At 37.6% G+C, this 27,246-nt stretch overlaps 1 protein-coding gene across 9 annotated transcripts in view; it reads right to left on the reverse strand.

Moving 5' to 3' along the window:
• LOC139696671 (sodium/hydrogen exchanger 3-like) overlaps positions 1-27,246 on the reverse strand; it is a 575,082-nt gene that overhangs the window by 60,766 nt on the left and 487,070 nt on the right. For all 9 annotated transcript variants that reach the window (XM_071595493.1, XM_071595487.1, XM_071595490.1 and 6 more), the window contains exons 5-8: positions 26,296-26,513; positions 17,811-18,013; positions 3,790-3,879; positions 3,004-3,074 (exon numbers count right to left, since the gene is read on the reverse strand). In XM_071595493.1, the coding sequence (XP_071451594.1) occupies positions 3,004-3,074; positions 3,790-3,879; positions 17,811-18,013; positions 26,296-26,513 (582 nt within the window). The remainder of the gene's footprint in view (positions 1-3,003; positions 3,075-3,789; positions 3,880-17,810; positions 18,014-26,295; positions 26,514-27,246) is intronic.

Consider the following 27,246-nt stretch of genomic DNA (forward strand, 5'->3'; position numbering starts at 1 on the left):
AAAATCAAAACTGTTTCATTTCCCAAGACTCCTTCTCAAACTTTCAAAAGTTCTAAAGACGGAACACAAATAAAAGTAGCATTTGGGTTTACAAGATGCCCAGACAACTGAGCCGTATCGTGAACTTAAAGAAAGAAAAGCTGTTTCCCACAACAAATTAACTGTGGCCGATAGATCGAATGTAGCGGCACTGGGTGCCACTTGAACAAATTTTGAATGGGAACGTTTGTTAAGTGAAAATATACAGGGTGATAAACATATGAGAATGATAAAGAGTGAAAGAAATATGGCGCAATAGCAGGGATGAATGAACACATCAGTAAGACTCAAAGGAGAAAGGCGAAGAAGAAATTTGCTGAACATTGATTTGAAGTGCGGTTTTGTATACATGGTAAAACGAGAGAAATCTCTATACCTTCTTATAAAATATATACCTATATAAAATCTTGGTACCTATATGCAGACTGGAAGATTTTGGAATGCGCTTTGGAAATTAGATGAAAATAGAAATCTTCGAATAAATGAAAGCAATATAATTTATTGATAAAATAGGAATGCTTAAATGAAACTCGGATAAAAAAGATGCTATGGGAGGCGCGAAGAAAATTTTGAAAAACAGTGCTTTCCGAAACGGCTTTCTTGCTGAATCTGAAGGACAATCAAATGAGAAATCAGTCACATATGATAACATGTGATTATAGGCAGGCTGATAGATGACAGCAAAATGAAGGCTTTTATAAAATATTATTTTTAATTAGGGAGCCGCTCTCTATAGAGAAGCTATGGGCTATTTCTATGAAATGTTTACAGCGCTTTAGTTGGAAAAATATGTATGACCTACGGCGTGTCCTCACCGAGAAGATATTTAGATTTTAGGTTCAAAGAAATAAAAATAATGTTAAGCATTTCTCTCCCTTATTAATATTATCAACAAACAAACTTTTAATTGTTCTGTAGGTTAGCAAGGTGAGAAGAATTGAAAATGGGAGAACATGTCGTAATTGCGGGAAGTTTTTCATATTTATTAATATCGTTATGGAAATTATGATATTTCATTCAAGCAAACATAAGCGATTCTAATTAAAGTCCTTGGCTTAATAATAAGCACAGGAGCACACAAGGATAGGAATTTACTGAATGGAAGTAAATGATAAAGTATTGAATAAGGAGCTTTTCGAATATGTAATTTAATGGGATTATTCCCATTTACATTGACATAGAGAGAAATTCGACCGCAAATTAGAGCATTAGTATTGGAATAAACAATTGTTAAATTTGAAAAAATCGATACGACGGAGGATTAGAGAGAATAACGATCTTGGTAAACTGTGCATAATCTTAATCAGTGTCTTCCCAAATCTGATCATACAAATCTGTTAATAGTGAACATATGAGTTTAGCAATTCTTATCTATAAAAATAGCACACTTCATGAATTAACTCTTAAATCATGCTACTGATAGTGTTACCTTAAAAATACCAATGAGAAAGGCATCGGGAAACTACCTAAATTATTTATCCCAAGAAATAATGATGGAAAAAGATATAGTAATGAGTCCTGGAAACAACGAAACCCGACCCGTGCATCCGCTCACGTTAAGCCGTGTTTTCTGCCTGAGAGTAAGGTTCCCGCGGTCGTTTCACACAAATCCTTGCAAAGTAGATCAGCAACAGACAAGATTACACAGAAGAGAACCGAACCATTTAAAAAGGGGCTTTGAATGTTAGGACGATTTTTAGAATGGGGTAATGATAAAATGGACAGCATATAGAGCAGGAGATGGAGAGAGGACACGAAGATATATTCCGGCTGTTTGAGGTGGGATGGAAGGACACCGCAATTACCGAAGCAATGGTTATAGCCACAGTGGAGGGGAAGAGAGCCAGGAAGGGGGAAACAAAAATATTGAACAAAAAGGGAGGAATAAGGGTAGTAAATACAGATATGGTGAGTAATAGAATATCATCGGTAGAAATAAAAGCTGAATCAACGAACTTGGTCATTATTCAGGTCTACATGATTACAGGGGTGGAGTATACAATCAATTAGAGGCAATAATAACTCGAAGGAAGCATTTAATAGGGAATTGGAATCTGATGGTATGCGGAAGGAAAGATAGTTGCGACGTAGGGGACTACGGCATAGAAAAAAGGAATGACCGTGAGGAAAATGAAATTACAGTTATGTAGGAGGCCGTGTCTAATTATAGAAAATACATGGTTCAAACATCGCAAGAGGCGTAGTTATAAGTGGCAAATTTCCAAGGATTTCAAGAAATATCAGGTACCCTATATGATGATTAGATATAGATTTAGGAGCAACATAATTAACTCGCACAGTTTACCAGGACCATATGCGGATTTAGATCATAATGTAGTACTAACGATGCATATCTTCAGATTAAAACAGGATACAAGAGGGAACCTGGGTGGGATAATACAGTGTAGAAGCATTAACCGGTACACAAAGAAAGAATCACCAGGCGGAAGTAGAAAAAGAGGGTTAGGTATGGCTCGGAAACTTTGTAATTGAGGCAAGATGATAGGCATAGCTTGGAGGCTTTTGTAATGTTGGTGTGGGAAAGAATGGAAAAGGTAAAATGAACAGTTTGGAAAACAAACGAAGAAATACTAGGCGTGGTGGAAGAGGTGAGAATTCTGTTCGGGGAAACCCAAAAGAGGTAAGAAAGATGGATTCAGAGCATTTTGAATGCCGATGTGATGCTGAAGACTGTGATAGAAGGGAGGAATGCCAATAAGCGGCTTCGGGGTCGGAAAAGTATAGGCATCTTAGACAGAATGAAAGGCGGTAGAAGTAATGCGAAATTAAAGAACAGTTTATTGTAGTGTGGGATGTCAGGTTTTATTCTGGTAGACAAGGCAATGGGAGTGTACATCTTGTGTTCTTCTTCAAAACTAGCTTAAAATGGAGGAATACCCAATACAAATATTAATGAATATAAGTAATTGCGAAATTTAAGAAGAAATTTAAAGTAAAACTTACTTGTCTCTCACATGGTAATTCCCATGGTGACCGAGAATGTCTTCTATCCCTGCCATAATATGGTCGATGCACTGAAAGGTAACAGAAGGTTAAAATTTTCGCACATCTGAATAAAATAAGAATGGACAGTATCTTCTATCTGCATTGAACCATGCATTTAAAATCGTAGTATCAGCCATCTTCTCAGATTTGGAAGTGATTTGTAATGAATGAAACAGCAGCATTTAGCAATTTGCCGCAAAATGTAGTCATTCATGACTGTGGTTCGAAGTAGAAACCTCATGACGACTTTTTTCAAAGAAACTACGGGAGATGCCGCAACAGTAACTGTTAACGGAGTCATCCGCTAATGTGCATTTCAATGCAACAATTTCAGAGTGTAAAAATCATTCGCCTTGACCGGGATTAGAACCCGGATCCCTCAATGTCCGGTCATTGAGGGATCCGGGTTCTAATCCCGGTCAATGCAAATGGTTTTTACACTCTGACATTGTTGTATCTCATGACGACGTCATGAGTGGAACCCGAATCATTCTTTTTCCTGAATAACAGGTTTATTGCAACAGTTACAAGACATCATATGCATCGTGATTTCTGAGAAATTAAACCTTTACAAAATCACTCTTTGCTATGGGCTTGGTTTAACCAAGTTATATGATTTGAAATACATGCAAAGAATGCTTTAGGGGGACAAAATTGGACACAATAAAGAGGAGGGCATATGAAATGTAAAAGTTGCACATAATAGTTCATTTAATTATAAAAACGTTTTCACGCAAGACGTACCCTTTCGTGTATTCTCTCATTCATTGTAGGCTTCCGTTTCTCTGCTCGCTTTACATTAAGGATTTTGACGAGTGGCTTGATGGTTATACCCTGAAAAAAAGACAGAATTGAAGCATTTCATTACAAGGGGACGAGACTCACTCATGCAGCAACAATAACCTAAAAGCAAGCGGTAAATTTGTAATTTCAAGTTAGATTAAAAGTATTTACAGGGAAATGCAGAACAATATATCACAACAGCTGATTTGATCAAAACAAATTATTCACTTTAGAAAATGCTCAGTTATTTCACACCGAATTTCTAATAGAATACTTACTATTAGCGATTAACGTCCGACAAAAAGAATAGAGCCCTTTACTGTTTAAATACAAAATTGAGGAAAAAATAATCCCCCTGGTATTATCAGCCTACTCCCAGTCGGATAAAAACATCACGGACACTGATTGAGCAACTTAAGAAAACTCTGTCCCATTTCTGTCCGATTTACATTCTATAAGATGAAATTAAAAATAATGACAATAGATGTTTTGCACTGGCAATTTCAATATACCGAAGAGTACAAATGAGATAGCCATCGTAAAGCTCATCTAGAATGAGAATTAAATGAAAATAATGTAAGTTAATACACTAAAAGTGATTCAGAGGACATTGCCCTAAAATCGGGTGAAGAAAGAAGCCAGTGGGCGATAGAAATAAAAAAAATACACAGTACAAACCAACCTGCCCTTGGTTTAAATTAGAAAATAAATAATGGAAGGGGATAATTACCGAGAAAGTAATTGACGATTTCGCGGGACAGTTTTTCTAAAGATATTAGTCGTCTCACAATAAATATGTGAACAGGGAAGATCTCATACATTCGCCACAATTAAACCTATGAATCCACGAATCGGGCCAATAAGGTACTCGATGGAAGCTAATGATTTCTTTGAAATAAACACAGGGATTTAAAGACATAAGTTTTTGTGAACACTTAGCCGGCTGCTGATTTTGCAAAATGTAACCGCCACGCAACAAGCAAATATTGAGTAACGAAGATAGGTTTCGAGGAATTCTCAGTTGAGGAGATTCAAAATAACCATCTTGGTAAATAATCAAAGGAAGGAAGAAGTAGGAAGTTTGTGAAATCTTCACTTTTACTAAAACAACGCAATTTAAAATTTAAGTTTTGAGTGTTGGGTTTCATCGCATTACCTGCGAGAGAATTATGCGGAAGGGGAATGGGGTCACGGACTCCTTCATTCTAATGGATAACGCGATAGATATCGTACCTATAAATTGGCAATGTGGCGGTAACGTGAATGCCACCGGAAACCTGAAAATACCATGGATATGGTTTTCAATTCCTCATAAAGCATTACGTTCTAGAGTAAACAGAAGCCTACATATTGTTCATTTATACTATATTTTAATTGTCGTCTTGATTAGCTAAATTTCTCTTATTTTAATCTAATTTACCTTTATAATCATCTAAAAAATATTGACCTGCACCTAGGAACCAAAATTTCTGCGATAGGGAACCTCGAAATTTCGCTTAATTGTATAATTTATGTATTGAAAAAAATATCTTTAATATGATAATTCTAATTGTAATTTCCACAATACTTCAACTAAAGCTTACTAAAGAAAAACTTTCGTTGTTTCAGAAATTTAGTTAAATTTCACTGATTAAGAAAAAGACATGTGCCAGGGTTAGGAAAAGATAAGTATAGTTCCTTCTGAATGACTCATGAGTAGGAGATCGACTGAGAGATGATGCTCAGATCCACATGATAATTATGAGCTTAAGTTCGGGAATTTCCAACATAGCTGACGAAGATATCAACGATCCTCAACTTGAATTTACGGTATGCCTTTCGTGCTATGAACTGAAGGGGAGGGGTGTCCACGCTCTTCCACTCTTTGCACGCCCAAGTATCGGGTTTGAAATTAATACGGAGGAATTCATCAACGGCGATGAATCGGCTCCGGAGTTCTCCCAATCTTCTCCCATCCTATCACGCACCCCGAAGGAGCCTCAAAAATAGCTGCCGACGAAATGTGAAACAGTGTGGGCCTTTTGATCCGCAGTGAATTCCTCTTCGATGGAGAATAGGAATTACATGTATATCAATCATCCATCGCCAATAAATGAAATTCCACTAGATGCGCGTATTCCGACTCTAGATATGATGAGCCTTATTCAATCTTTTCTGAGCACATCCCTGAAATAACTGGAATAATTTAAATAAAAGAGTTTATTGACTCCACCTTCACCGCGAGGGGACGAAGTAAAGGGTATGCACTCGCCTTAACCTCATCAATTACAATGTTTTCTAGCCATTAGGTTGCGATTAATGCATTGATTGAGTAAAAGGAGAATTTTAAAAGGCTCAGGAAGTCACCAACGTGTAAAATTCACGACCTACATTAACTTCCTTTTCCTTTCCCATGAGATCCCTTTTCAACAAAGCTCACCCTTATGTTTTAACAATGAAAGATCCAGTACTTTCGATTCATATATTTCTGGGGTGAAGTCCTCTCGGATCATCAACTGGTCAGGTTTCTCATTTCCGTCAATGCTTTGATGGATGACATATCCAACGACTGCAAGGCTTGACTTACTCTTCCAACTCAACTCAGAAGCCCTGGAGAAGATGAACCGGAGTCAGCGATCGAAGTGTTGAAGGAAATAAGTCTCTTGGCTCGCTGGAAAACCTTTTTTTATAGTGGGTGTCTTTTCTCAGCGTTCTGAGGAGGGTAGCGTGAGTAGCGAAATAAGCCCATTCACTTCGTGCGTGCCATGTTATTTTAAAGTCTCTATTACTTTTTAAGCATTGCAGTTTGCTTTACCCTCAAGTCTGCGCGTTGACTTATTACTTTATCTTAATTTGCTGCTTAACACGCATCGTTCTTAATTGACGACTGAAGTATAAACACGTCACACGTCGATTCCAAAAAAAACCGTTAAAAAAATCTTCATTGAGGAAACAACGGTAAATAGATATTAATTAATTTTTGCCAAAACATTGCATTAAAAAAAGAATTAGAATTAATTATAGCTACATTGATAGATCGTCGAATAATGGACGTTTGTGAAGTCGTTATTGCAATCAAATAGAAGCGTGTGCATTTGAAAACAAAATATAGAGTAGCCTTTGTACGGATCTATCGATAGACAACACGATTTGGAACATTCCGGGAGGTTTGAGATCATAAAGTATCAACTACTAATCAAGATAATACCTGGAATATAGTGACACATTTCTTCAGTTTGTAATGCGTACGGGTAGCTGGCAGACACGCTTGTATATTTGTTGATTACCTCTCTCTCCGATTAACCCGAGCATTTGGACACATCTCCGATACTCACGTGAAAGAATTTTCCAGAGGACGAAAAAATATTCAGAATTACTGAGAATCATGAATTTTTGTAGCAAAAATTGACTGTTATAATATTTTAATAGAGAATTTTCGGAAAAATTAACCATTTTTATCAATATAAGTTTCGTTCCACCTTTCATACCGTTCTATATTCTGAGATATAAAATTTTCTCTGAGTTTGAAACCAATTTCCACTCATGTTAAAACATACAATGAGGGTTCATGGGACCAGTTCCAACATCTATTATAAATATTCCTCAACTTTTCAAAAATCAGCACTACTTTAACATTCATCAAAGATATCTCATAGTGTATTATGAGGCGCTTTGTCAAAGGCTTCCTTAAAATCTTGAAAAACTACGCCCATTGAAACATTGCTCTCTCCCGAAATAAGATTATCATGAACAAAAGCGCAAGTTGTGCCTCGCCGGATGTACTCTTTCGGAAACCGTAAGTCCGCCTTTTCCAAACTGCTGGTTAAGCTACCACCTTTATCATTTTTGAGTAAATTAACAGTTGATTTATTTTCCTAAACTCTCTGACGTATGACCAAAATGCTTTTGGATTCTCTTTCAAATTTTCCACTGACCTTTTCCTTTTGAATTCTCTTAACACTTTCCAAAATTCATTCTAGGCATTCACCCTGGATATCTTATAAGTGATCTCATTATTTTTGTCGCTAGAGATATCATCCCTAATATTTTCCATCTTAGGGTGACGTAGCATTTCACATCGCAATGATTTTCTAACAGCTGCGTTGTACTATCAAGGTTCCGTGCTATCTTTTATAAATTTACTGAGAATGAACTCGATGACTGCTACGTGTGATCTCAAGGAAGTGATTCCACGTATTTTCAGTATTTTGGTGATTACTATCTTTCTTAAAATTTGAAAATTGACTCTGTAGCACGCATTTTAGGCCATTATAGTCCCCTTCTTTAAACAAGTAAAGTTTTCTTTAAGGCTCCTTATTTCTAACCACAAGTTACGAAAAATTAGCATTTACTGCCCTGTAGTCACTAATTCCGTTAATAGTTTCCATAGTTACGATTTTTTCGGCTATGTTCATTGCTTACAAATAAGGAAGAATATTATCGCCCCTAGTTGGTGAAGGAACAAGTTGATGCAATGAGTTCTACGCAAAAGAATTCAATAGCGGATCGCAGATATCTTTGTCTTTACCATCCGTTTTTATTTATTTATATATACACTGAAAGCCACCGCTAGGGTGTGTATCAGAGGGTGAAAACACACCAGAATAATTTTACCCGCACAGACCCTACCGCGGTAGAAGAATATTATTAAGTTCCCTTATCGTTCGTGGAAAAAATAAAATTTTCAATCTATCTGCTCTACACTTAACCTCTCTAATTTTATTAACCTGATCTCTCCTACAATAGTACGATGGGGGTAATAGTACATTTTCCACATCACTGCTAAAGATCCGCCATTACAATTTATGCAAGAGCTTCAATCTATAATTTAACCTTCGCTCCGTGAGTGATTCCCAGCCTAGCTGCTATAATATTTTGGATACGCTACTAAGTTTATCATAATAACGTTTTACAAATCTAGCTCCTCTACGCTGCATGCGATCTAATTCGACAATTGAAACCAACTTCGTGAGGATCCCATATACTTGTAGCATATTCTAAATGAGACCTAACCAGCGGGAGATAAAATTTCTCTTTCGCCTTTTCATCAAATTTGCCCAGTAATCTTCTAATAAACCTTAATATTTTGTTAGTTTTTCCATATATTCCCCACATTTGTTTCACCCAGGAGAGATTGTGAGTGAGGGTAAACTATAAAACAATATGTGCTCCGGTCAATAGGTGGGACATTGGAATCTCCACCGATTATAAGGTCGCGATCATTGTGTTGGGATGAAAAGCCTTTGATATTCTGATCTAATTCTAGCATTGAATTATCTTTGTCGTCCGGCGGTCTGTAAAATACACATATATAAATTCTTTAGGATTGAGTGATTTTAATTGAGCACCAAAAGCTTTCCAAATCATTACCCGGAATTACCAGAGCCCTGCTGATGCAAGAATTTTCAACTACACTACATACACCGCCCGCGATTCTATTTGTTCGGTATTTTCTGTAAATGGAAAAGGATTTTGGGAATCACTTCACCGTTGGCAATATCAATGGATAATCAGATTTCTGCCCAATAATTTTATCTGCGCCTGTGCTTTGAATTTGGTGATGATATTCTGCGACTTTGTTTTTTAATCTTTGGCATTTAACTACCAACACAGCAAATATTATTCCTTAGCATTACGATTATCTGAATTTTTAAGGAGGATTTTCTTCTTATTCATATTGAATCCCTTGTAAAATTTTCCGTCTGATGCTATCTGATTCGTGTTAAATGATCTATTTCTAGCACTGACCCTCACATCATTTAAAGTTAAATAATTTTGCAATAAAGGCTTTAAAGACCCACCATTTGACCTACACGCTGAGCTACAATTTAATCTTTAAAATTGAAATACTTGCTAAAATACTTGCTAAAATACTTGCTAATACTTGAAATACTGCTAAAATAAATACGGTATGGACTGCACCGGCTGCGACTTTTTGATCGATTGCAGACAAGAGGATATAATTTTCCAGCACGGAGGGCAATAATTTTGCAGTTTGCTACGATGAAATAATCACATTTACAAAAAATTACGCTAAAGTAATTTCAACTGTGGGCAATTTTAACGAGCGTTCACTGCTGTCCTTTTGCATTATGAGTTTCACCACCGAGTCTGGAAGGTGCTTGCAAATCGGATCAAAAGAGAATGAAATGAAAATATTGTGACTAGCGTTACCCGCCGTTCAGTAATGACCGTTACTGCTGGTCCTTTCGAATCGAATGCCGAAAACAACCACATGTTCTCCTAATTTGCGAATTTCTAGGGGTTCAAAGAAGCAAGAAGTTGTGCCCAATTACCGTACATAAATCGCAATACCACAATCATCGGGGTCGCACGCGTTTCACCACATCCCACGAGGTTAAACCCAAAGTTTCAATACATGGTTGTTTTCGGGAGATGCCGTGAGAGTTGATTTAACGGAGCCATCCGCTAATGTACCCTGAAATGACTCCGTTATCTGTCGCGACATCTCCCAGAGTTCTTCGAATTTCAGTTCGCCTAATTTATTTCATTCATGCCAAAAGCAAAGAGATGTGAAAAATAGTAAAATAAGACAAAATCAAAAGTGGATGAGGTCGTGGGAGACACGCGAGAAACATTATCACGCAGAGAGACTCAGTGTTCCGCGGCAAATGACCTCTGCCAGGTTAACATACGAACACGCGCTGACTGCCGCTACAACAAGTGAAAAAATTGGTACACTAGTGTCTATTACATGCATCATATTTGAGAGACGAATGACTTTTGGAAAAACTAATGGCGAAAAAAAATTAGCATTTATATTGATACCTTGTTTTGCCATGATTCGCATTTTCGTCGATTATGATAGTTTTTTTTTTGGTTTAAGCAAAGTGTGAGGGAGAAAAGTGGGGAAGGCTATTCTCAGTTTAAACAACTGCCGAGACGTTTGGGAGAGAACATAAGCCAGGGATTGAGTTATCGGGTTTTACGAAGGAGAGTAATAAGAAAAATGAAATGGCATTTGAATCAGTTGTTCTTAGTACATAAAGAAATAATTTTATCGAAATAAAATAAAAATCTTTCCTGACCTATACCTTTCGATTTTGGGGCGAAAAAAATAGGTACCTGAAATGACCGCATGTTCTAGAAGTAAGACCCTATTTTAGACAGCAGCAGCATGAAAGGCATCTGTGAAACTCTGTAAAAATGAAGACAAATTGAAGAGAAGGAATATTCTTCTGTTTCTAGAGATAATTTTCATTCCTATCAAAATAAGCTGACTTTGAGTGACCAATTATAATCAGGTCATTTAAACTCGGTTGGACTTGCACGTATGCATGGAAAGGCACATTTGGAACATTATTTGAACCAAATTGGTCGCTTGATTGCCAATAAAGCATATTGGCTGGTAATAAAATAACATTTATTTAGATATTTTTTAGTGCCTTGCACGCCACGGTTAGTTATATCGTTTATTTATTTATATACCCTGTAAACCACTTCTAGGGTGTGTGGCAGGGGTGAATACACACCAGAATGATTTTACCCAAACATGACCCGACCGCGGTCGAACAATAGTATTATGATCCCATATCGTTTGTGGAAAAAATGACATTTTAATCTGGTCTACACTTAATTTCTCTAATTTTGTGAAAGTGATCTCTCCTACCGTAGTGGGGTGGGGGTCATAATATATTTTTAATATCACTGCTGAAGAGATATCCTTCCAATTTACGCAAGAGCTTCAATCTGTAATTTCACCTTTGCTCCGTGGGTGATTCCCAGCCTAGCTGCTCTAATATTTTGGATAAACTACTAAGTTATTTATTTTATTTTTTAGCATCCTGAACACCACCACTAGGGCGTGTGGCAAGGGGTGAATAAACACCAGACTAATTTTTACCCAAATATGACCCTACCACGGTCGGACGTCATTCTGATCCCTTATCTTTCGTGGAAAAAATAACAGCTTAAATATATCTGTCTTCACTTAATCTCTCTAATTTTACTGGCATGATTTTTCCTACCGTAGTACGATGGGAGTAATAATATATTTTAACATCATTGCTACAGAGACGCCCTTCAATATATGCAAGAGATTAAATATGTAATTTAACCTTCATTCCGTGGGTGATTCCCAGGCTAGCCGCTCGTATTTTGGATGCGCTTATAAGTTTATCATAACAAATTTTTACAATTATAGCTCCTCTACGCCGCACGCGACCTAATTCGGCAATCAATCCGGCTTCGTGAGGATCCCATATACTGGCAGCATATTCTAAATGAGGCTTAACCAGCGAAAGATAACATTTCTCTTTGACGTTTTCATCACATTAACCCAGTACTCTTCTAATAAATCCTAAAATTTTGTTAACTTGCCCACATATTACCCATATGTGTTTCACCAAGGAAGGGTCGTGAATGAGGGTAACGCCTCCTTCAAGATGAGTACACCATACATTCCTATCATTTGGAAGAACAATCAATTTTGAGTAGAATAAAATGAATTTTTGCAGCGATTTTCCAATTATGCAATGATTAAGTTAACATAGCGCTCGTGGCTACAGGCTGAGTTCTTTTTGGCAGTATACTTGAAATTACTCTACAAGTAGCCTTACGGCCTAGATTTGTGAAAAGTTGTCATGATAACCATTGTAGCATATCCAAAATATTAGAGCAGCTAAGCAGAGAATCACTCACGGAGCGAAAGTTAAATTACAGATTTAAGCTCTTGCATAAATTGGAAGGATATCTCTTCAGCAGTGATGTTAAAAATGTATTATTACCCCCATTGTACTTTGGTAGGAAAGAACATGTCCAAAAAATTAAAGATGCTAAGTGTAGAACAGATAGATTTAAGCTGTTATTTTTTTCCACGAACAATAAGGGATCATAATAACATTGTCCTACCACGGTAGGGTCATGTTCGGGTAAAATTATTCTGGTGTGTACAAGGTATGACCAAACAAAGACCGGACTAATTTTATTCTGCGAAAACCGTTCAATGGATCGAAACTAGACACAGTGCGCCATCTAGCGACACATCTGACGACTAAAACTAAAGGTGTTGCGTTTGTTTACGTCGAGTCGTTACGCAGCAGCGGTACGTGTCTTAATCTGTTCGTCGCCGCGTGGAACGGCAGCAATGAAGGAGCTAGAGAAACAGCGTGTGTGCGCGAAATTTTGTTTCAAACTTGGCAAAAGTGTTACGGAGACATTTGGAATGATTCAGCAAGCCTTTATTAATGAAGCTTTGAGTCGAAGCCAGTGTTTTTTTAAATCGAGCAGAACCTCCACAGATGAAGTTTCGCGAACGGGGTGGCCTTCCACTTCGACGGACCCCAACCATGTCAATTTGGTGCGGGCTAATCGCCGTTTAACTGTTAGGGAGATAGCCGAGGAAGTAAACATTAGTTTTGGATCCTGTTAAACGATTTTGGGTATAACGCGCGTCGCATCAAAATTTGTCCCGCGGGTGCTGACTGATGAACAGAGACAAAAACGTGTGGACAACTGTCAGGAACTCCTGGATCGAGCCAATGCCGACCCAAAGTTTCTTAAAACCATCGTAAACGGTGACGAAACCTGGGTTTACGGTTATGATGTTCTCATTCTCCGTGATCAAAGAAAGCTCACATGTCCCGGTCCAATGTGAAGGTCATGCTGGTGTGATTCTTCGATTGGCAACGCCTGATTCACTACGAATATGTCCCTCAAGGTCAAACCGTCAACAAAGATTCCTCCTTAAAGGTTATGAATTGGCTGAGGGTCGCAGTCAGCCGAAAGAGGCCAGACATGTGGAGAAACAAACAATTCATGGCGTGTCCACCACGAAAACGCGCCGGCTCACACGGTGCTGATCGTGACAGAGTTTTTCGCCAAAACCGGAACTTCCGTGATTCCACAGCCACCCTACTCTCCAGACTTGGCTCCATCAGACTTTTTTTTGTTTCTAAAGTTAAAATCAACCTTGAAATGCGCCGACTGAACTCCATTGTGAACATTAAAACTAATTATACGGCAGACCTGAAGAGCTAAGGCGGCTTACCAGGCAGTGTTCGAGAGCTGGAAGAAACGTTGGCATAAGTGTGTCGTCAGGAATGACATGTACTTTGAGGGCGACAAGTTCGATTAAGCTGTATCCGTCGAAATGAACAAAATATAAAATCTGCCCTGTCTTTTTTTTATGACACCTTGTATTCACCCCCTGCCACTGACCCTAGCGGTGGCTTACAGGGTAAATAAATAAATGATTAAATAAAATTAAAAAAAAACAAATCCGCTTGCACATGGGCATTTCGATGCACACAATAGCTCAGTTTTCGGAAATTCTCTTGCGTCGTCAAAGAATATCGTCACCCCTTCTGCGGACGTTTTTATGTTACAACTACACGCGAGATAGAAATTGATTGAATTTCCATATCGATTTCATTTCGTTTGGGGAGACATTGTAGCCCAGTGGGTAGAGAACTAGGCTACTTACCGGTTGGCCCGCGTTCGATTCCGGGTGACGATTTTTCGCGCCCACAGCTCCACCCAAGCTATGTAATTTCTGGGAACACGAGCTTCCCGGGAAACAATGGGTGGCACAGGAAAGGGAACTGGCTTCCCTCCCATGATGTGTGAATTTCACACAAGTGGGCATAGTTCTAGGTGAGCTGTATCCTCACTTATGAGGCTATATTTCGGTTTGATTACTGCGGTCATCCATTACGCTAGTGAAAATGTCACGTCAATTCGCTAAGAAACCCCAGGTAAACTATTAATTCCACGAAATAATCATGAAAACGAGTACATATTTTATGATATGTTTTGTGTATATCTGCTGGTTTTTACAAAAAATTAAGTCAATTTAAAAATATTATTGAATAATTTCAATATGTAGCAAATGCCACATATTAAATTCACCTACAATTTACTTGAGCAGTTATTTCGGCGCGAATTATTATTTACTCTTAATACCATGAGCACTTTCCACGCGAAGAGAAGTACGCACATGTCACCTAAATACTCCATCCAGGAAGACGGATAGGTAAAATCGCCGCTTATTAGGGTCAGCAGGTCGGGCAGACATTCTCGAAAATTTGAGTTTCTTCCCACGGGCTACTGTTTTTTCAAGTTTTGTATGTTTAGAAAATAAAGCTTTCACATATTTCATTTCTTTCATGAAAATACGTTCGCTTCCTTTTTTTTGAAATATAAATTTTCATATAACTAATTCTCGCTTTTTCCAGCGTTGCAGGGATGGAATAAAGAAATAATAATTGCTGCAATGAGCGTAAGCTGTAGTGATCCCAGAGGAGAGCTTGACGGAGAGGAGGGGAAAAGACGGTCGGCGGCAATTTACTGCCGAAAGTATTTGACAATGGGAGACTCAAACCCCGCCCCACTCCGAAGCGAGGATATAAAAAGACCGCAGGCAAAACGGTTCACCGATTCTCCAGTATAAATCCTCCCGATCGCCAGCCACTTACCCCTACCCTCCAGAGCCCCGACGACTCCCAGATCCACTACTACCACCTCTCTCCCACACCCCCCCGTTCCCTTTCTTTTCTTCCTCGGGCATCGTCACCGGGTCGCCGAAGGGGCGTGCCCCCTCCCGTGACCACCCTCTCGCCGGCCGAGCTTGCTCCTTCGATCGCAGCCTAGCTGGCGCGGCGCCGTCCGTCAATTTCCCGGACGTATTTTGAGGGGATTCGGGGATGGGGAAAGGGAAGTAGCACTATCGGGGGTGTAACGGCCTCCTCCGTCCTTGGGAAGGGCAAACTTCGAGATGGGGGGGGGGGTTGCCTGCGGAAGGGGAGAGGGTGTATCCTTTGTTTACGATGCTCGGAGGAGGAGAGATGGGCGGGAAGGGGGGGGGGGGAATTGACCCCTACATCATCCCCACTCGGATGTGGTAGTGGCGGGGTGAATCCCACGCTCGAGGATTCCGAAATATTCTGGCGCCATCACTCTCTGCCGCAGGAAGGGAACAACGGCGCCGCGGGGGTAGCGGATTTGATTGGCCGGGAAACAGACGGAAAAAAGAAGCCTTCCCCTCAAGAGTGACGTAAAGTAAAGGAAATCATCCAATCACTTGTAAAAAAAATGACGTTTCGAGTGGAATGTCACCTATTTTTAAGAGGGAGAAATTAAAAATATACGAAAGGAAAAAGTTGAGAAATATGCTCTCGAAAATAGAAATTCGATTCACGCAGAGACTTTTCCGTATAGCTATTATTTCGTCGAGTAAATGGAAGCAACGGGATAATAGCTGAAATTTAAGGATAATCGGATCGGAAAGGAAAAACTTTGAATTATATTGAACTTCGTTTCGCTCAACAGTTTAGTCCCAAGATGTTAGCCGATATTCGTTTATAATTGAGATTAAAATCCATAAGGTCGCGAAGAGGAAGAAATAGTGGCTTCCTATATTTGTGCAACCAGGCAAAGTATGTTGATGCGAAAGATTTCTACCAATAATTAGGAGTTAAGTAAATTAAAGTTACGACCGATAAATTAAAAATGGACGAACTAAGAAAAACATGGAAATTAAAAAATTTCAACTGAATAAAGTAGTGATAATGGTGACAATTATCATGAATTTTAAAACTGAAATCTTTCTTTCCACGTTGCCATACTGATTTTACCACAAAATCAACGTTAACAATACAAAAATTAAATTTTAAGTTACCGATACTATGATTTCCACTTGGAATTCATTTGACCAATTTAATACTATTATGAAATTGAAGAGTGTTTATTTACCGGGGTATTGTCGTCATCACGATGTATCCTCCTGCCAAGTCACTTGACGAAATATTAGCATCCATTTTTTAAAAATGATAACTGCTTTCATATTGTACGGTAACACATACCTGTCTTTTAATGCACTCAAAATAAATTAAATAAATATAAATTAGCTCATGCTGACGCACCGATATGAGAATTCAATATTTTTATATTTTGCATAAAGGGAACCCAGAAAGTGTTAAACATAAAATTTGAAACACTACAAAAATTATGTTCTGTAACCAATGTTACAAAAATTAAGTACAGTGGTTGAACAAAATTGTAATAAACAGCAAACTAAAAGTATAAGAAATTAATGGAACATAATTCACCACACTTTAGAACAAATTTAGCACTTTTGAAAAATTTTCAGGGGTTCAACGAATACGGTAATATGTTTTTAAGAGAAAATTGAAACTTGACTTTGCTAAGCCCATTTTTATAATAGCTGTCCAAGCAAGCAAGAACAACTATTTATTAATTATTTCCGATTTACTACCAGGTAAATTGCGATTTCTAGTATACTCTCATTTCTACTAATTCACAGAAGTGTTCGTCAAAATGCAATTTCCGCAATTTTTCTCCCATTTCGGAATTTCATCGAAACCTGCCGAGAAAAACGGTCAGATAGGCCCACCATTGGGACCAGTAGCATTTCAAGGAGTTGGTGCGGAATGAGGGTCATTAAAATAACATTAAGTAGTCAATCAATGAACTGCACATACCGGGTTTGGAGCACATGCATCCAAAGTCGCGAAAAGCAACTGTTTCATGTCCTTCATAAACACTGTTTTGGAGTTTTTATTAGTGAAGCGAAGGGAATACCATCATTTAGATACGCATTCAAGGGTATCCCATACTTTTGATGCCCAAAAAACTCTATTAAATTGCTAACGCATGTAACAATATGAATTTAAAAAATTACATTTCGAAAATATTCCCTTTTTTTCCCAGGCACGAGTTATTCTTAGGCTACTAAAAGGAAAATAACCAACACTACTTCAGAGTATTGTTTATAGTACTGTAGTTCCAGGATAAAGCAGGAGCAACGAGCCTCGGGTAAAATTTTAATTAGTTTCATCGTTGAAAACCTCCACTTCAATAGAAACTTATGATCTCATTGACTAGTTCCAAGTGGCCAATAATATTTGAACTGCTCTCTTTGACAACTTCCCCCATAGAAATTGCATGCGTGCGAAACTTCCCGTCATTTGCATGACCCCTTAAAATCCTCACTTTGAAAGTTTTCTCCCCATAGGACTTCTCACCTGGAAGAACACCGTGAAGTAGATGACAGCGATAGTCGTGGTGACGAACATGGGCTGCAAGTGCACGTGGTCCTTGTCAATGAGGAGCACGAGGGCAAAGGCCACGGCTCCCCGCAGCCCCCCGTACGACATCACGAACTTCTCAACCCTCTCCAGCTTGTGGAGACGGAAGCGGTTCGCCACGGCGGAGAGTAGAATGACACCTGGCGGGAGGAGGGAAACAGAACCCGTGATGAAAGCAATCAGGGAAAGAGGCAAAGAACTCATTTAGAAATAGTACATACATAACCATCAAGTAGGTAGTTCATTAATGATACTTCACCTTGTAGACAAATAATCACAGGATCAAGGAGATAAAAAAATACCAATCCGGAGATAATTCACAGTTAGACCAACAAACATAGAAGAGGATTTCCTTCCTGGTCAGGATCCATTTCACTCTTTGTGAAAGCAGCAGGAAAAATTATTCTTCTTCCGAGAGCATAGTCAGAAGGAAAAAAAACACAAAGGTACTTGCCGTAAAATTACTTAACACTCTGTTCCAATGTGTGGAAACAGACGAAACAAAAATGTCTCCACGTTGTGCACGGAGTACGGATTTAACCTCTTCAGTTACTCATTTCCTTTTTCAATAAACTATTTTCCAACTTTTTTTATTAAATCTCCTGATGATATATAATTTCATATTTTTACATGTGAAAAAATTACATATCCACTTATTATTTTATGCTAAATAGTACAAAAAACGTGTAGAACATTTCTTTAACCCAAGGAGAAGAAATTACCTTGGTCCTCAATATTTTCCAATTTTATAGTTTTATTAATAATGACTTACTCCATGGAAGTAAAGAATATACCACCGAGTGTTACAAAAATAAAAATAATTTGAGAGGCAGCAATAACCAAAGTAATTCATTCTGAAAAAAATGACCACGAGTATTCAAGATTTCCTCCGCATATACGAACAACTATAATGCGTAGTTACCTCTTCATCATTAAGATGAAAGCAATTGATAAACTGCATTTTTCGCGATTATGGATTCTCTTTATCGAAATCCCACTCCAACGATTGAAATATTGACATTTCTTTCAACCCCGACCACATCCATTTGATGCACCAGACACAAATGAAACAATCCGAGTTCAGTCTCTGAGGAGTGCATAGACCCCATTTCCAAGGATTTGGGGCGAATGGAGGAGTGCAACAACCCGCGGCGGGCAAAAAGAATGCTCCCGGACACTAGGAAACATTCAACTCACGCAAATGAAATTACGGAGGGCGACGCGACGCTAGGATTGCCGTGGAACCACTCGTGATAAACTCAGCCACTCGCGGCGTCACGGTGAATGGAATCGGCGAAAATTCGCATGTATTTCCACGAGAGGGGGAGGGCGCGATAAATCCGAAGGACGTACCGAATCCCACCCTGGAGACCCGTTCTCGACTCCTAGAAGAGCAGGCAGATATTTCTTCCGTCATAGGATAAGCACTCGGCGGGGAATCGGCCTCCCCGGAGCAACACTTTATCCTGCGCAGTATCGTGCGTCAGCTTTTGTAATCCATTGCTGCATGATATTTCGAAAGCTGGGTGGTGGCGCTCTAAGTGGCATAACAATAACGGCTGATACCTCATTCCCCTCTCCAGTCTTGTTGAAACACTTAATCATCTTTAGCATACATGGGAACACCCACCAAACTATCAAAACATATTGATACGGATATACCCGTTGATATAGGAAAAAAGGGATTTTTATGTTTGGATGTGAATTTGGTTAATATGGAACATTTTCTTCTTCTGGATATACGGTCCTTTAAGCTTACTGCTCCTTAATGGCATTATATGTTTGCTTTCCCTTTTAATATTTCCCCTTGCGTCCGTTCATTCGTTTGTAATATGGTAAAATATGATATCTTAGGAGCGCACTCTCTGGGCTAAACAATCGGACCATTTGGTTAAATGAAACACTGTGGATTTCAGTAATTCTTACGTCTTCTTTGAGAGCATGGTGACCAAGGTGGTGTAAAATCCACCTAGACTGGAATCGAACCCGCAATCTCTGGGTTGGTCATTGAGTTAAGGATGAATAACTAAGTTTAAGAAACTGTCACGTAAGAGGTCTTTTGCGTTAGAACAGCTGGACCTATTAGGAAAGAAATGATTAAAAATAAAATGGGCGTCATAAGATTAAATCAAGAGACAGAGAGAGAGAAGTAAAAGTCCTAAGAAAGACATTTGAAATCTGTCCTTTAGTAGTTGCAAAAGAGGAAGGAATCATGCACGCTTTACTGTAAAGGAGAAAATAAAGGCTTACAAATAAGTTACGTAAGAAGTGAACTAATAATGAAGGAGAAAAGCTATAGACTGAATACGAAAGCGGGAAAATAAGAGATAACATGAATTGGGGTTTTATGATGTGGCTGTCAAACGAGAGGTAAAATACTAATTAGGCTCTGTAAAGAAAATAGGTCCAACTGCCTGCCTTGAAAATGCCTTGAAAATCATTAGAGGGGTCACTTGGGGTTTTTTTATGTGGGAAGAAAGTACCTTTTAAAATGGTTGACGTGAGATGAATTAACTAAATGAAATCAGAAGCTAAAATCATCACCACCTCAGCAGAAAGTCACAAAGCCGACTAAAATGTATACAATAAGGAATTAAAGTTAATTAAGAACTAGGTATAGGCTGAAAAAGAAGGAAAGAGAGCAATAGGGTCTTGTATCAACAAGATATGATATATAAAATGGAAATAAGAAGTTGAAAAACTTAAGAATGGAGGAAGAACTACCGAATAGTAATATTATATAGAACCCTGAAAAAACCTAACAAGGCAAGAGAAAATAATGAAAACAGCTTGACAGAATAGGATGATGTGACTTCGTATTCAAAAAGGTATGAGATATCAATTGGGATGAAAAAGGAGGAGTCAGAGTGAAAGGATGATTTAGGAAGAGCACTATATAAAGCAAAATTGTAAGAAATATGATAAAATTAGTTACACCTGATTGTGGTGCTACTCTTATGCCATATTTTTGGCATATTTAAAAATTTTAGACCTCCAGTGTCAGAAAAATTTGATAATTTCAAGTTGAATGACCCTCCTATAGATGAAAACTTGGCCCTGCGATCCATTAATTCATCATAATCATAATTATTGACGATAAACATTAAGTAATCCAAATTGTAATAATAGAAATCCTGTATTTACTCAACGTTTTATGTTGGTGGTGAACGAGTGTAGTTCTAGAAAGCAGTTAAGTCACAGAACAAGTCCAGATATCCATTTAAGAAGTAGTAAATTCTAAAAAGATTAATTTGAAAAAAAACTGCGTTTGAGGAAATTACGTCTGCAAGAAATGATATGTGTTCATATCCTTTGACTAACAAACGAAGGTCCAGACTTTTGAAATTGACTGAACAAGTTTTCGGGAATGAAATGGTTTCATTACTAAATTATCCGAATCATTCGAGACCATGTAACTTACTGTGCCCGTGTCAAACAATACTGCCCAGCAAGGGAAGTGTCGCTTGACTTTATATTCGGGATGCAGACCAATCCATAGGAACTAAGTTATTCGCATACTTACTGGCCATCAAAAATGGTCACATGTAATGGATTATAACAAAAGCAAAACGAAAGTAAAGAGTTTGACGTTTTTTAGCTTGGTCCTGTAACGAAATGGTGGAGACCATTGCCATCCGTGGCCAAAAGTGTGAAAACGTTTTGTGCTCTGAAAGAATGTGTGCGGATTTTTACATTTAATTCGGGCGGGAATAAGTGCAGTTTCAAAAAGGGGGCATATATGTACTCCTGAGATGTTTTGAAACTTAGCGCTGGAAATCATAAGATTCACGAGAATTTAATTGACGGATAAAAGAAGGGAATGGATGCTGGATGTTTAAGTGATTAATACTACAAAACATAACCAAAACATGAAGTTGACATAAGACCATGGCGCTGTATTAATTAAAGACAGAGATAATGGAAAAACACAGCAAACCAAGATGCAAATAATCAAGTAGAAGAAAAATGGAAGGAACAGAATGAAAATCCACACACTCTCTTAAGACAGCCCTGTTAAGGCAAATTAATTAATATCACACAAGTTAAGTGAAAGGGCGTTTGTAGGATGAGTTAAGATGAATGATTTACAGAAAAAAGTTTCATTTAACGAATTCATTTTTAATGGAACTTACAAATATAATTAGTTCCAAAAAATCACCAAAGAAGAATTTTCCAGGAGATGAAAACATCAGAGAAAAATCATAGAAAAAAGAAAGGAAATTCCTGAGATTACTAAGACACCGAGACGAAGATAGGCAATACGCGTATTATTTTGTGTTCTACGCCGTCCGATTAAGGATAATTTGCCAAGAGTAATAGAGTTAAAACATCCTAACGTGTGATTATTCCAAATCAAAAAGATATGACGCGAGCGTTCTTAATACATTGTCAAAGCTTTAAATTCTACGGTCTAAACAGTCTGCCGACGACCAAAATGAAATAAAATGCGATGAACTAAGTTAAAATATTTGAACTGAAACCCACGAAGGACCCAATGACATATACGAAGAGATATAAAAGCTAGCCGTATATGATACGGCCGAAGAATATCCATTTTTTATCACTATTTGGAGAGCAAGAACAAACTACAGGTATTAAACTGCCAATTATTGAGGACTATTATGAAAGTTTAAACTGTACATAATAGGTCGCGACGAACAAAAAAAATCACACCCATCTTTGAAAAAATTATTTGCTAGCTTAAAAACTAGGATTTAATTGTGGATTTTCAAACCTATAATGAACATATGCAATTGTCATTCGTCGGACGACGGGGTTGAACGACCTCTCGTGTCAAGAGCGTGGGAATACACCCAGGTTCAAATTTAAGGCCGACACCCCTTGTTTCCGATGAATGAGAAGAATATTAGGATTGTTTAGTAGACAGGATGACTCTTGTGATATTACTCAAAAGGGTTGATATACAAGAAAGAGAAATGGATTGATGGTAAAGCACTCACTCTCAGTCTCAGAAAATAAATACTTGGTTATTCCACAAACGTTTTTTATTAAAGACGACCCAGGTTTCGACTTACAAAGTCATCATCAGAACTTTGTAAGTCGAAACCCGGGTCGTGTTTAATAAAAAATATATGTGGAATAACCAAGTATTTATTTTCTGAAATGAATCGCTTCCACAAAGTGACGCCTGAAACCATTCTATTCACTCTCAGTCTGATAGAAAATTTAAATTGATTGATTAGAAGAGTTCTCTGAATAAAAGCGATGCAACAGCTCAGGGAATATTTTATAAAAGGTAACATTCAATAATAAATATTGATGGAACCTCGCTTTTTTAAACTATGATGATGGATGATTGGGGCACGCTGTTCATTGGGAGTTCTAGAGGAGCAACTATGGTAGTATAACCCCGCATATATGTTATTTTGGTCTCTTGTTTCACTAAAATAGTTATTTGTAGTTATACTCGAGGGATTAACTGTTATTTTATTTTTGTTATAAGAAATTATGTATATTATGCAAATCTAAGAACGTATTTGTTTCTTTCTAGTGTTAAGTTTTTTGTTCCACGGAACACACTTTTGCTCAGAATTTACGTTGGAGATTAAGGATTGGGGAATCGTGACAATACATCGAAATAACATGCGGACGATTTCGAGATAATTCGTAGTGTTCCTACCGAGTTTCAACCAAACAATGTAAAATATTATTAGGAAAGAAACAACTGGATTGGAAGTATATTACGTCATTTAGAAATTTTGTAAATTCAGTAACATTGAAGTAAAATTGCATTTCCAAAGAAAACGTTTTCACTTCCATGAGAAAGCTCTGTTTTCATTTTCTTTTCATCAAAGTTAGCCTCAGAAGAAAGTAAACTTTTTAGCAGATTGATTAAATAGTGATCTTGCTGCAAAATTTTATTAATACAAACTAAAGTAATTATTTCACCCGTCATAACATTGCGTTCTTCATGCATCATTTGGAATAAAAGAAAATGTGTGATCATGCATGTTGTTTATTTCAAATAAAATTCTCAAAATTTTGCACAACTGAGCTGATTTTGTATAAAACCTACGAGGTGACGCAAACCAAATAAAAAATGCCTCATTAAGGCAAATATTAATATTAAAGCTACATTATTTTAAATCAGGGCTCAAGACACCAGAAAAGGAGTTTTATGAAATTTATAGATGTGTGTGTGTGTGTGTGTGTGTGTGTGTGTGTGTGTGTGTGTATATATATATATATATATATATATATGTATACATACATACATATATACATACATATATATACATATAAACATTTAGACAGAGGAGGGTCCAAAATACGATTTCCTAGAAACGTTAAGATTAAATGACTGGCTGTTGAAGGCTAAATGTGACCAAAAAGTCCGAGGCTTTAAATTGAAGGTTGGGTGGCAAAGTTCTTATCTTGAATGCTCGTGATAAGGGTCATAAATTCCCTCAGATGCTAAAACCCAATTAATTTTACTCTGATTGGAAAAGCAAGCCGAATGGGAACGAAACATCCCGGATAAAATATATCGCAACGAAGATCTCGACGGCCATTTTTGTCATTAATGAATCCGATTTAATGGCTTCATTTCCATTCAAGACATCTCAAGCTCAATTCAAATTACGGAATTGGTGACGACGGAAGGTGAGCTCAAGAGATTTCGAAAGCCTTTCCGGTCTGTATGGGCAGTTCGGGTCGTGAATTTCTTACTTGTGTATACCCTTTTAAAATCCGTCAGATCTGCAAGAATCTTTTTATACCAATAAATTGATTCGAGGATTATATTAGAGGCACACAAAAAGCACGATGGGAAATGAAAACGACAAGCCAAATATATGTCTTAAATTCCTTTCGTATAGTGTTAGGGACCAAAAGTTTTGTTCTTATTCTTAAAACTATTTCTCAGTATTACCTTGGAAAAATACTTTAATGGTTCAAAAATATGCTCTTACCTAATTTGAATTGGCAAAGTGAATATGTGAATGCGTTGAGAGTAATTAGTGAAAAATGAAAGGTGTTAAGGAAATGAGAGGAAGGAATCTTAATTCGGACATACGTTGCGTTGGAATTGCATTAAGCTTAAGGAATAATTCTTAAGGACTAACTCTAAAGAAATAAGGGAAAATTGATGGAAAAGAAGGATGAGCAAGGAAAATAATGACTTTTTACTGAGGCGAGAAAAGGGAGAAGTTATGCTGAAACGAAGTCAGAGAGAATGAACAGAATATAAGTGAAGAGTTGAACTCTGCCGAAAGATAAAGAGTTATCGAAAAAGAAGATTCATAAGATAGATAAGGACAAAACATTATATCCTTATATTATTCTAAATGATTCTGGCTTACTTATAATTTTGTTTCTTATCAGGAACAGTTGTGATATTCACTGAATTAATATGATATTTGTATTATTCTTCTATAAATAAAATGTACTAAAGGACGATAACGAAAACAGCAGGTAATTAGGTCAGCAACTAGATTACCACTTTATTTTTAGCTTTCACCTATTGAACATAAAAAATATTATCAAGTATCACTTTCAGGACGCCCTCTACGTTCACTATAAATAATTAAGTTATGTTTGGTAAGTACACGTAGTGACCTTCATTCTTCATAATTTTTACTCAGCATTTGCTGGCTTACATTTACTTTGCACAACACAGGGACCAAATGCTTTTAAAATCATTAAGCCCCAATCATTGGGTAATTAAAAAAAGTATTTGCCAACGAACCTCAAAAAGGGTTCCGAGAAACTTAAAAAAAGTAAATTTTTTACTTAGCAGCCACCGTTTTAAATTCTTCTATTCAAGCTGCAGAACTGACAAAGAAATGACATTTCATATCCGTTCTCACTTTCAATTAAAAAACCGATGACAAAGTGAGAACTGTGAAATGAACTTGAAACTTTCAAAGTTTGACTTTGGTTTTATAACTAAAAATATGAAATTTGTGATGGAAACTGAAACAAATAATCTTAAAATGTGTGAAAATACGTAATCATTACTATACTCGACACAATGGGACAATAATTTACGGAACACATGGCAACAAACCTAAGATAATCGATCACTTGCTTTCGGAAGTGCATTAGTTGGTTTTTTGAGACTGATTATGGCCAATACCGGGATTATACTGGTAAAACATTTAATGCAGAGTCAGGGTTAGCACTGACACGATTCTTATGAACATGGCATTGAAAATATAAGAAAAGATATTGATACACACATATTGTGCGTGCGAAAGAGCAAGTATTGGCAGTATTCGTATTTAATGATATGAAATTAAAGAAAGTATGTGATCGTAAGTGGAAAAATATTAAGGAAGCACCCTGAGACATATTTTCCCCTACATATTTTGATTCAGCACCAAGGGCAATTCTGTGGCTACATCCTTCACCTTTTGGATATTGGAAAAGAGGGGTAACTTGTATTAAAATGGATACTCACTCGCCACCCGAAACACGGAACAGAAGAGGATGGTGAGGAGAACGAACGGAGTGTTCCAGGCATGCTTGTCGTTCACCGTCGCCACGCCCAGAAACATGAAGATGACCGTCTCAGAGGAGCTGCTCAGCATCTTCATGGCGTACTTGACGGTCGTATGGGACTTATGGGAGATGTTTGCCTCCACGTAGTTCTTCATCGTTATCCCGCAGAAGGTGATGCTGTAAAAATTAAAAGAAGGAGAGATCGATCATGGGGAGGAATTTTAACGTGAACGCCTCACATTATGAGACCTTTGGTGATGGATCTTTGGGTTGATTGAGTTTCAAGGTCAAAGCGTTCCCAAAATAATGTTGCTCCAACTGTGGATAGAATATTTTGGTGCAATATCCCCTACGGCGGCCGATTAGATGGCGGAAATTTGGGGAATCATTCAATTCACATGAATTTATAAATTATGCGATAAAAACTTTTAGTTATTTAAAAGAATTATTTTTTACATCAATAATGTTATCATCAGGGAATAAATACAGATAAAAATGAATTTTGGGGGAGGTGAAATCGAGTAGATCACAAGCGTAAATTATTTCCTTGACCTGGAGTTGAATCACGGATCTTTCCACTAGCCGGATGCTCTTAACTCTTTGTACTTTGATAACATATGTGAAAGTCTCACGGATGTGAATAATTATGCACATGAAGTTAGCACTAGCGAATACAAACAAAAACACAGAAACACACAAAAGAGAAAAGAAACTCAAACGTTTTCGAAATTTCGGTGGAAAAGCCAGCTTTCGCAAGTAAGGGAAGGAAGGAACTCAGGAAGGAGTTCCTTCCTTCCCTTCCTGTCCGGAAAATTCAAAAACGTGTGATATTTTTCTTTTTTGTGTTTCTTTGTTTTTGTTTTCGTACGCCAGTGCTAACTTCATATGCATTATATATATATATATATAT

Source organism: Hetaerina americana, unplaced genomic scaffold, assembly GCF_022747635.1.
Source record: "Hetaerina americana unplaced genomic scaffold, ioHetAmer1.1.p SCAF_7, whole genome shotgun sequence".
NCBI classification, from domain to species: Eukaryota; Metazoa; Arthropoda; class Insecta; order Odonata; family Calopterygidae; genus Hetaerina; species Hetaerina americana.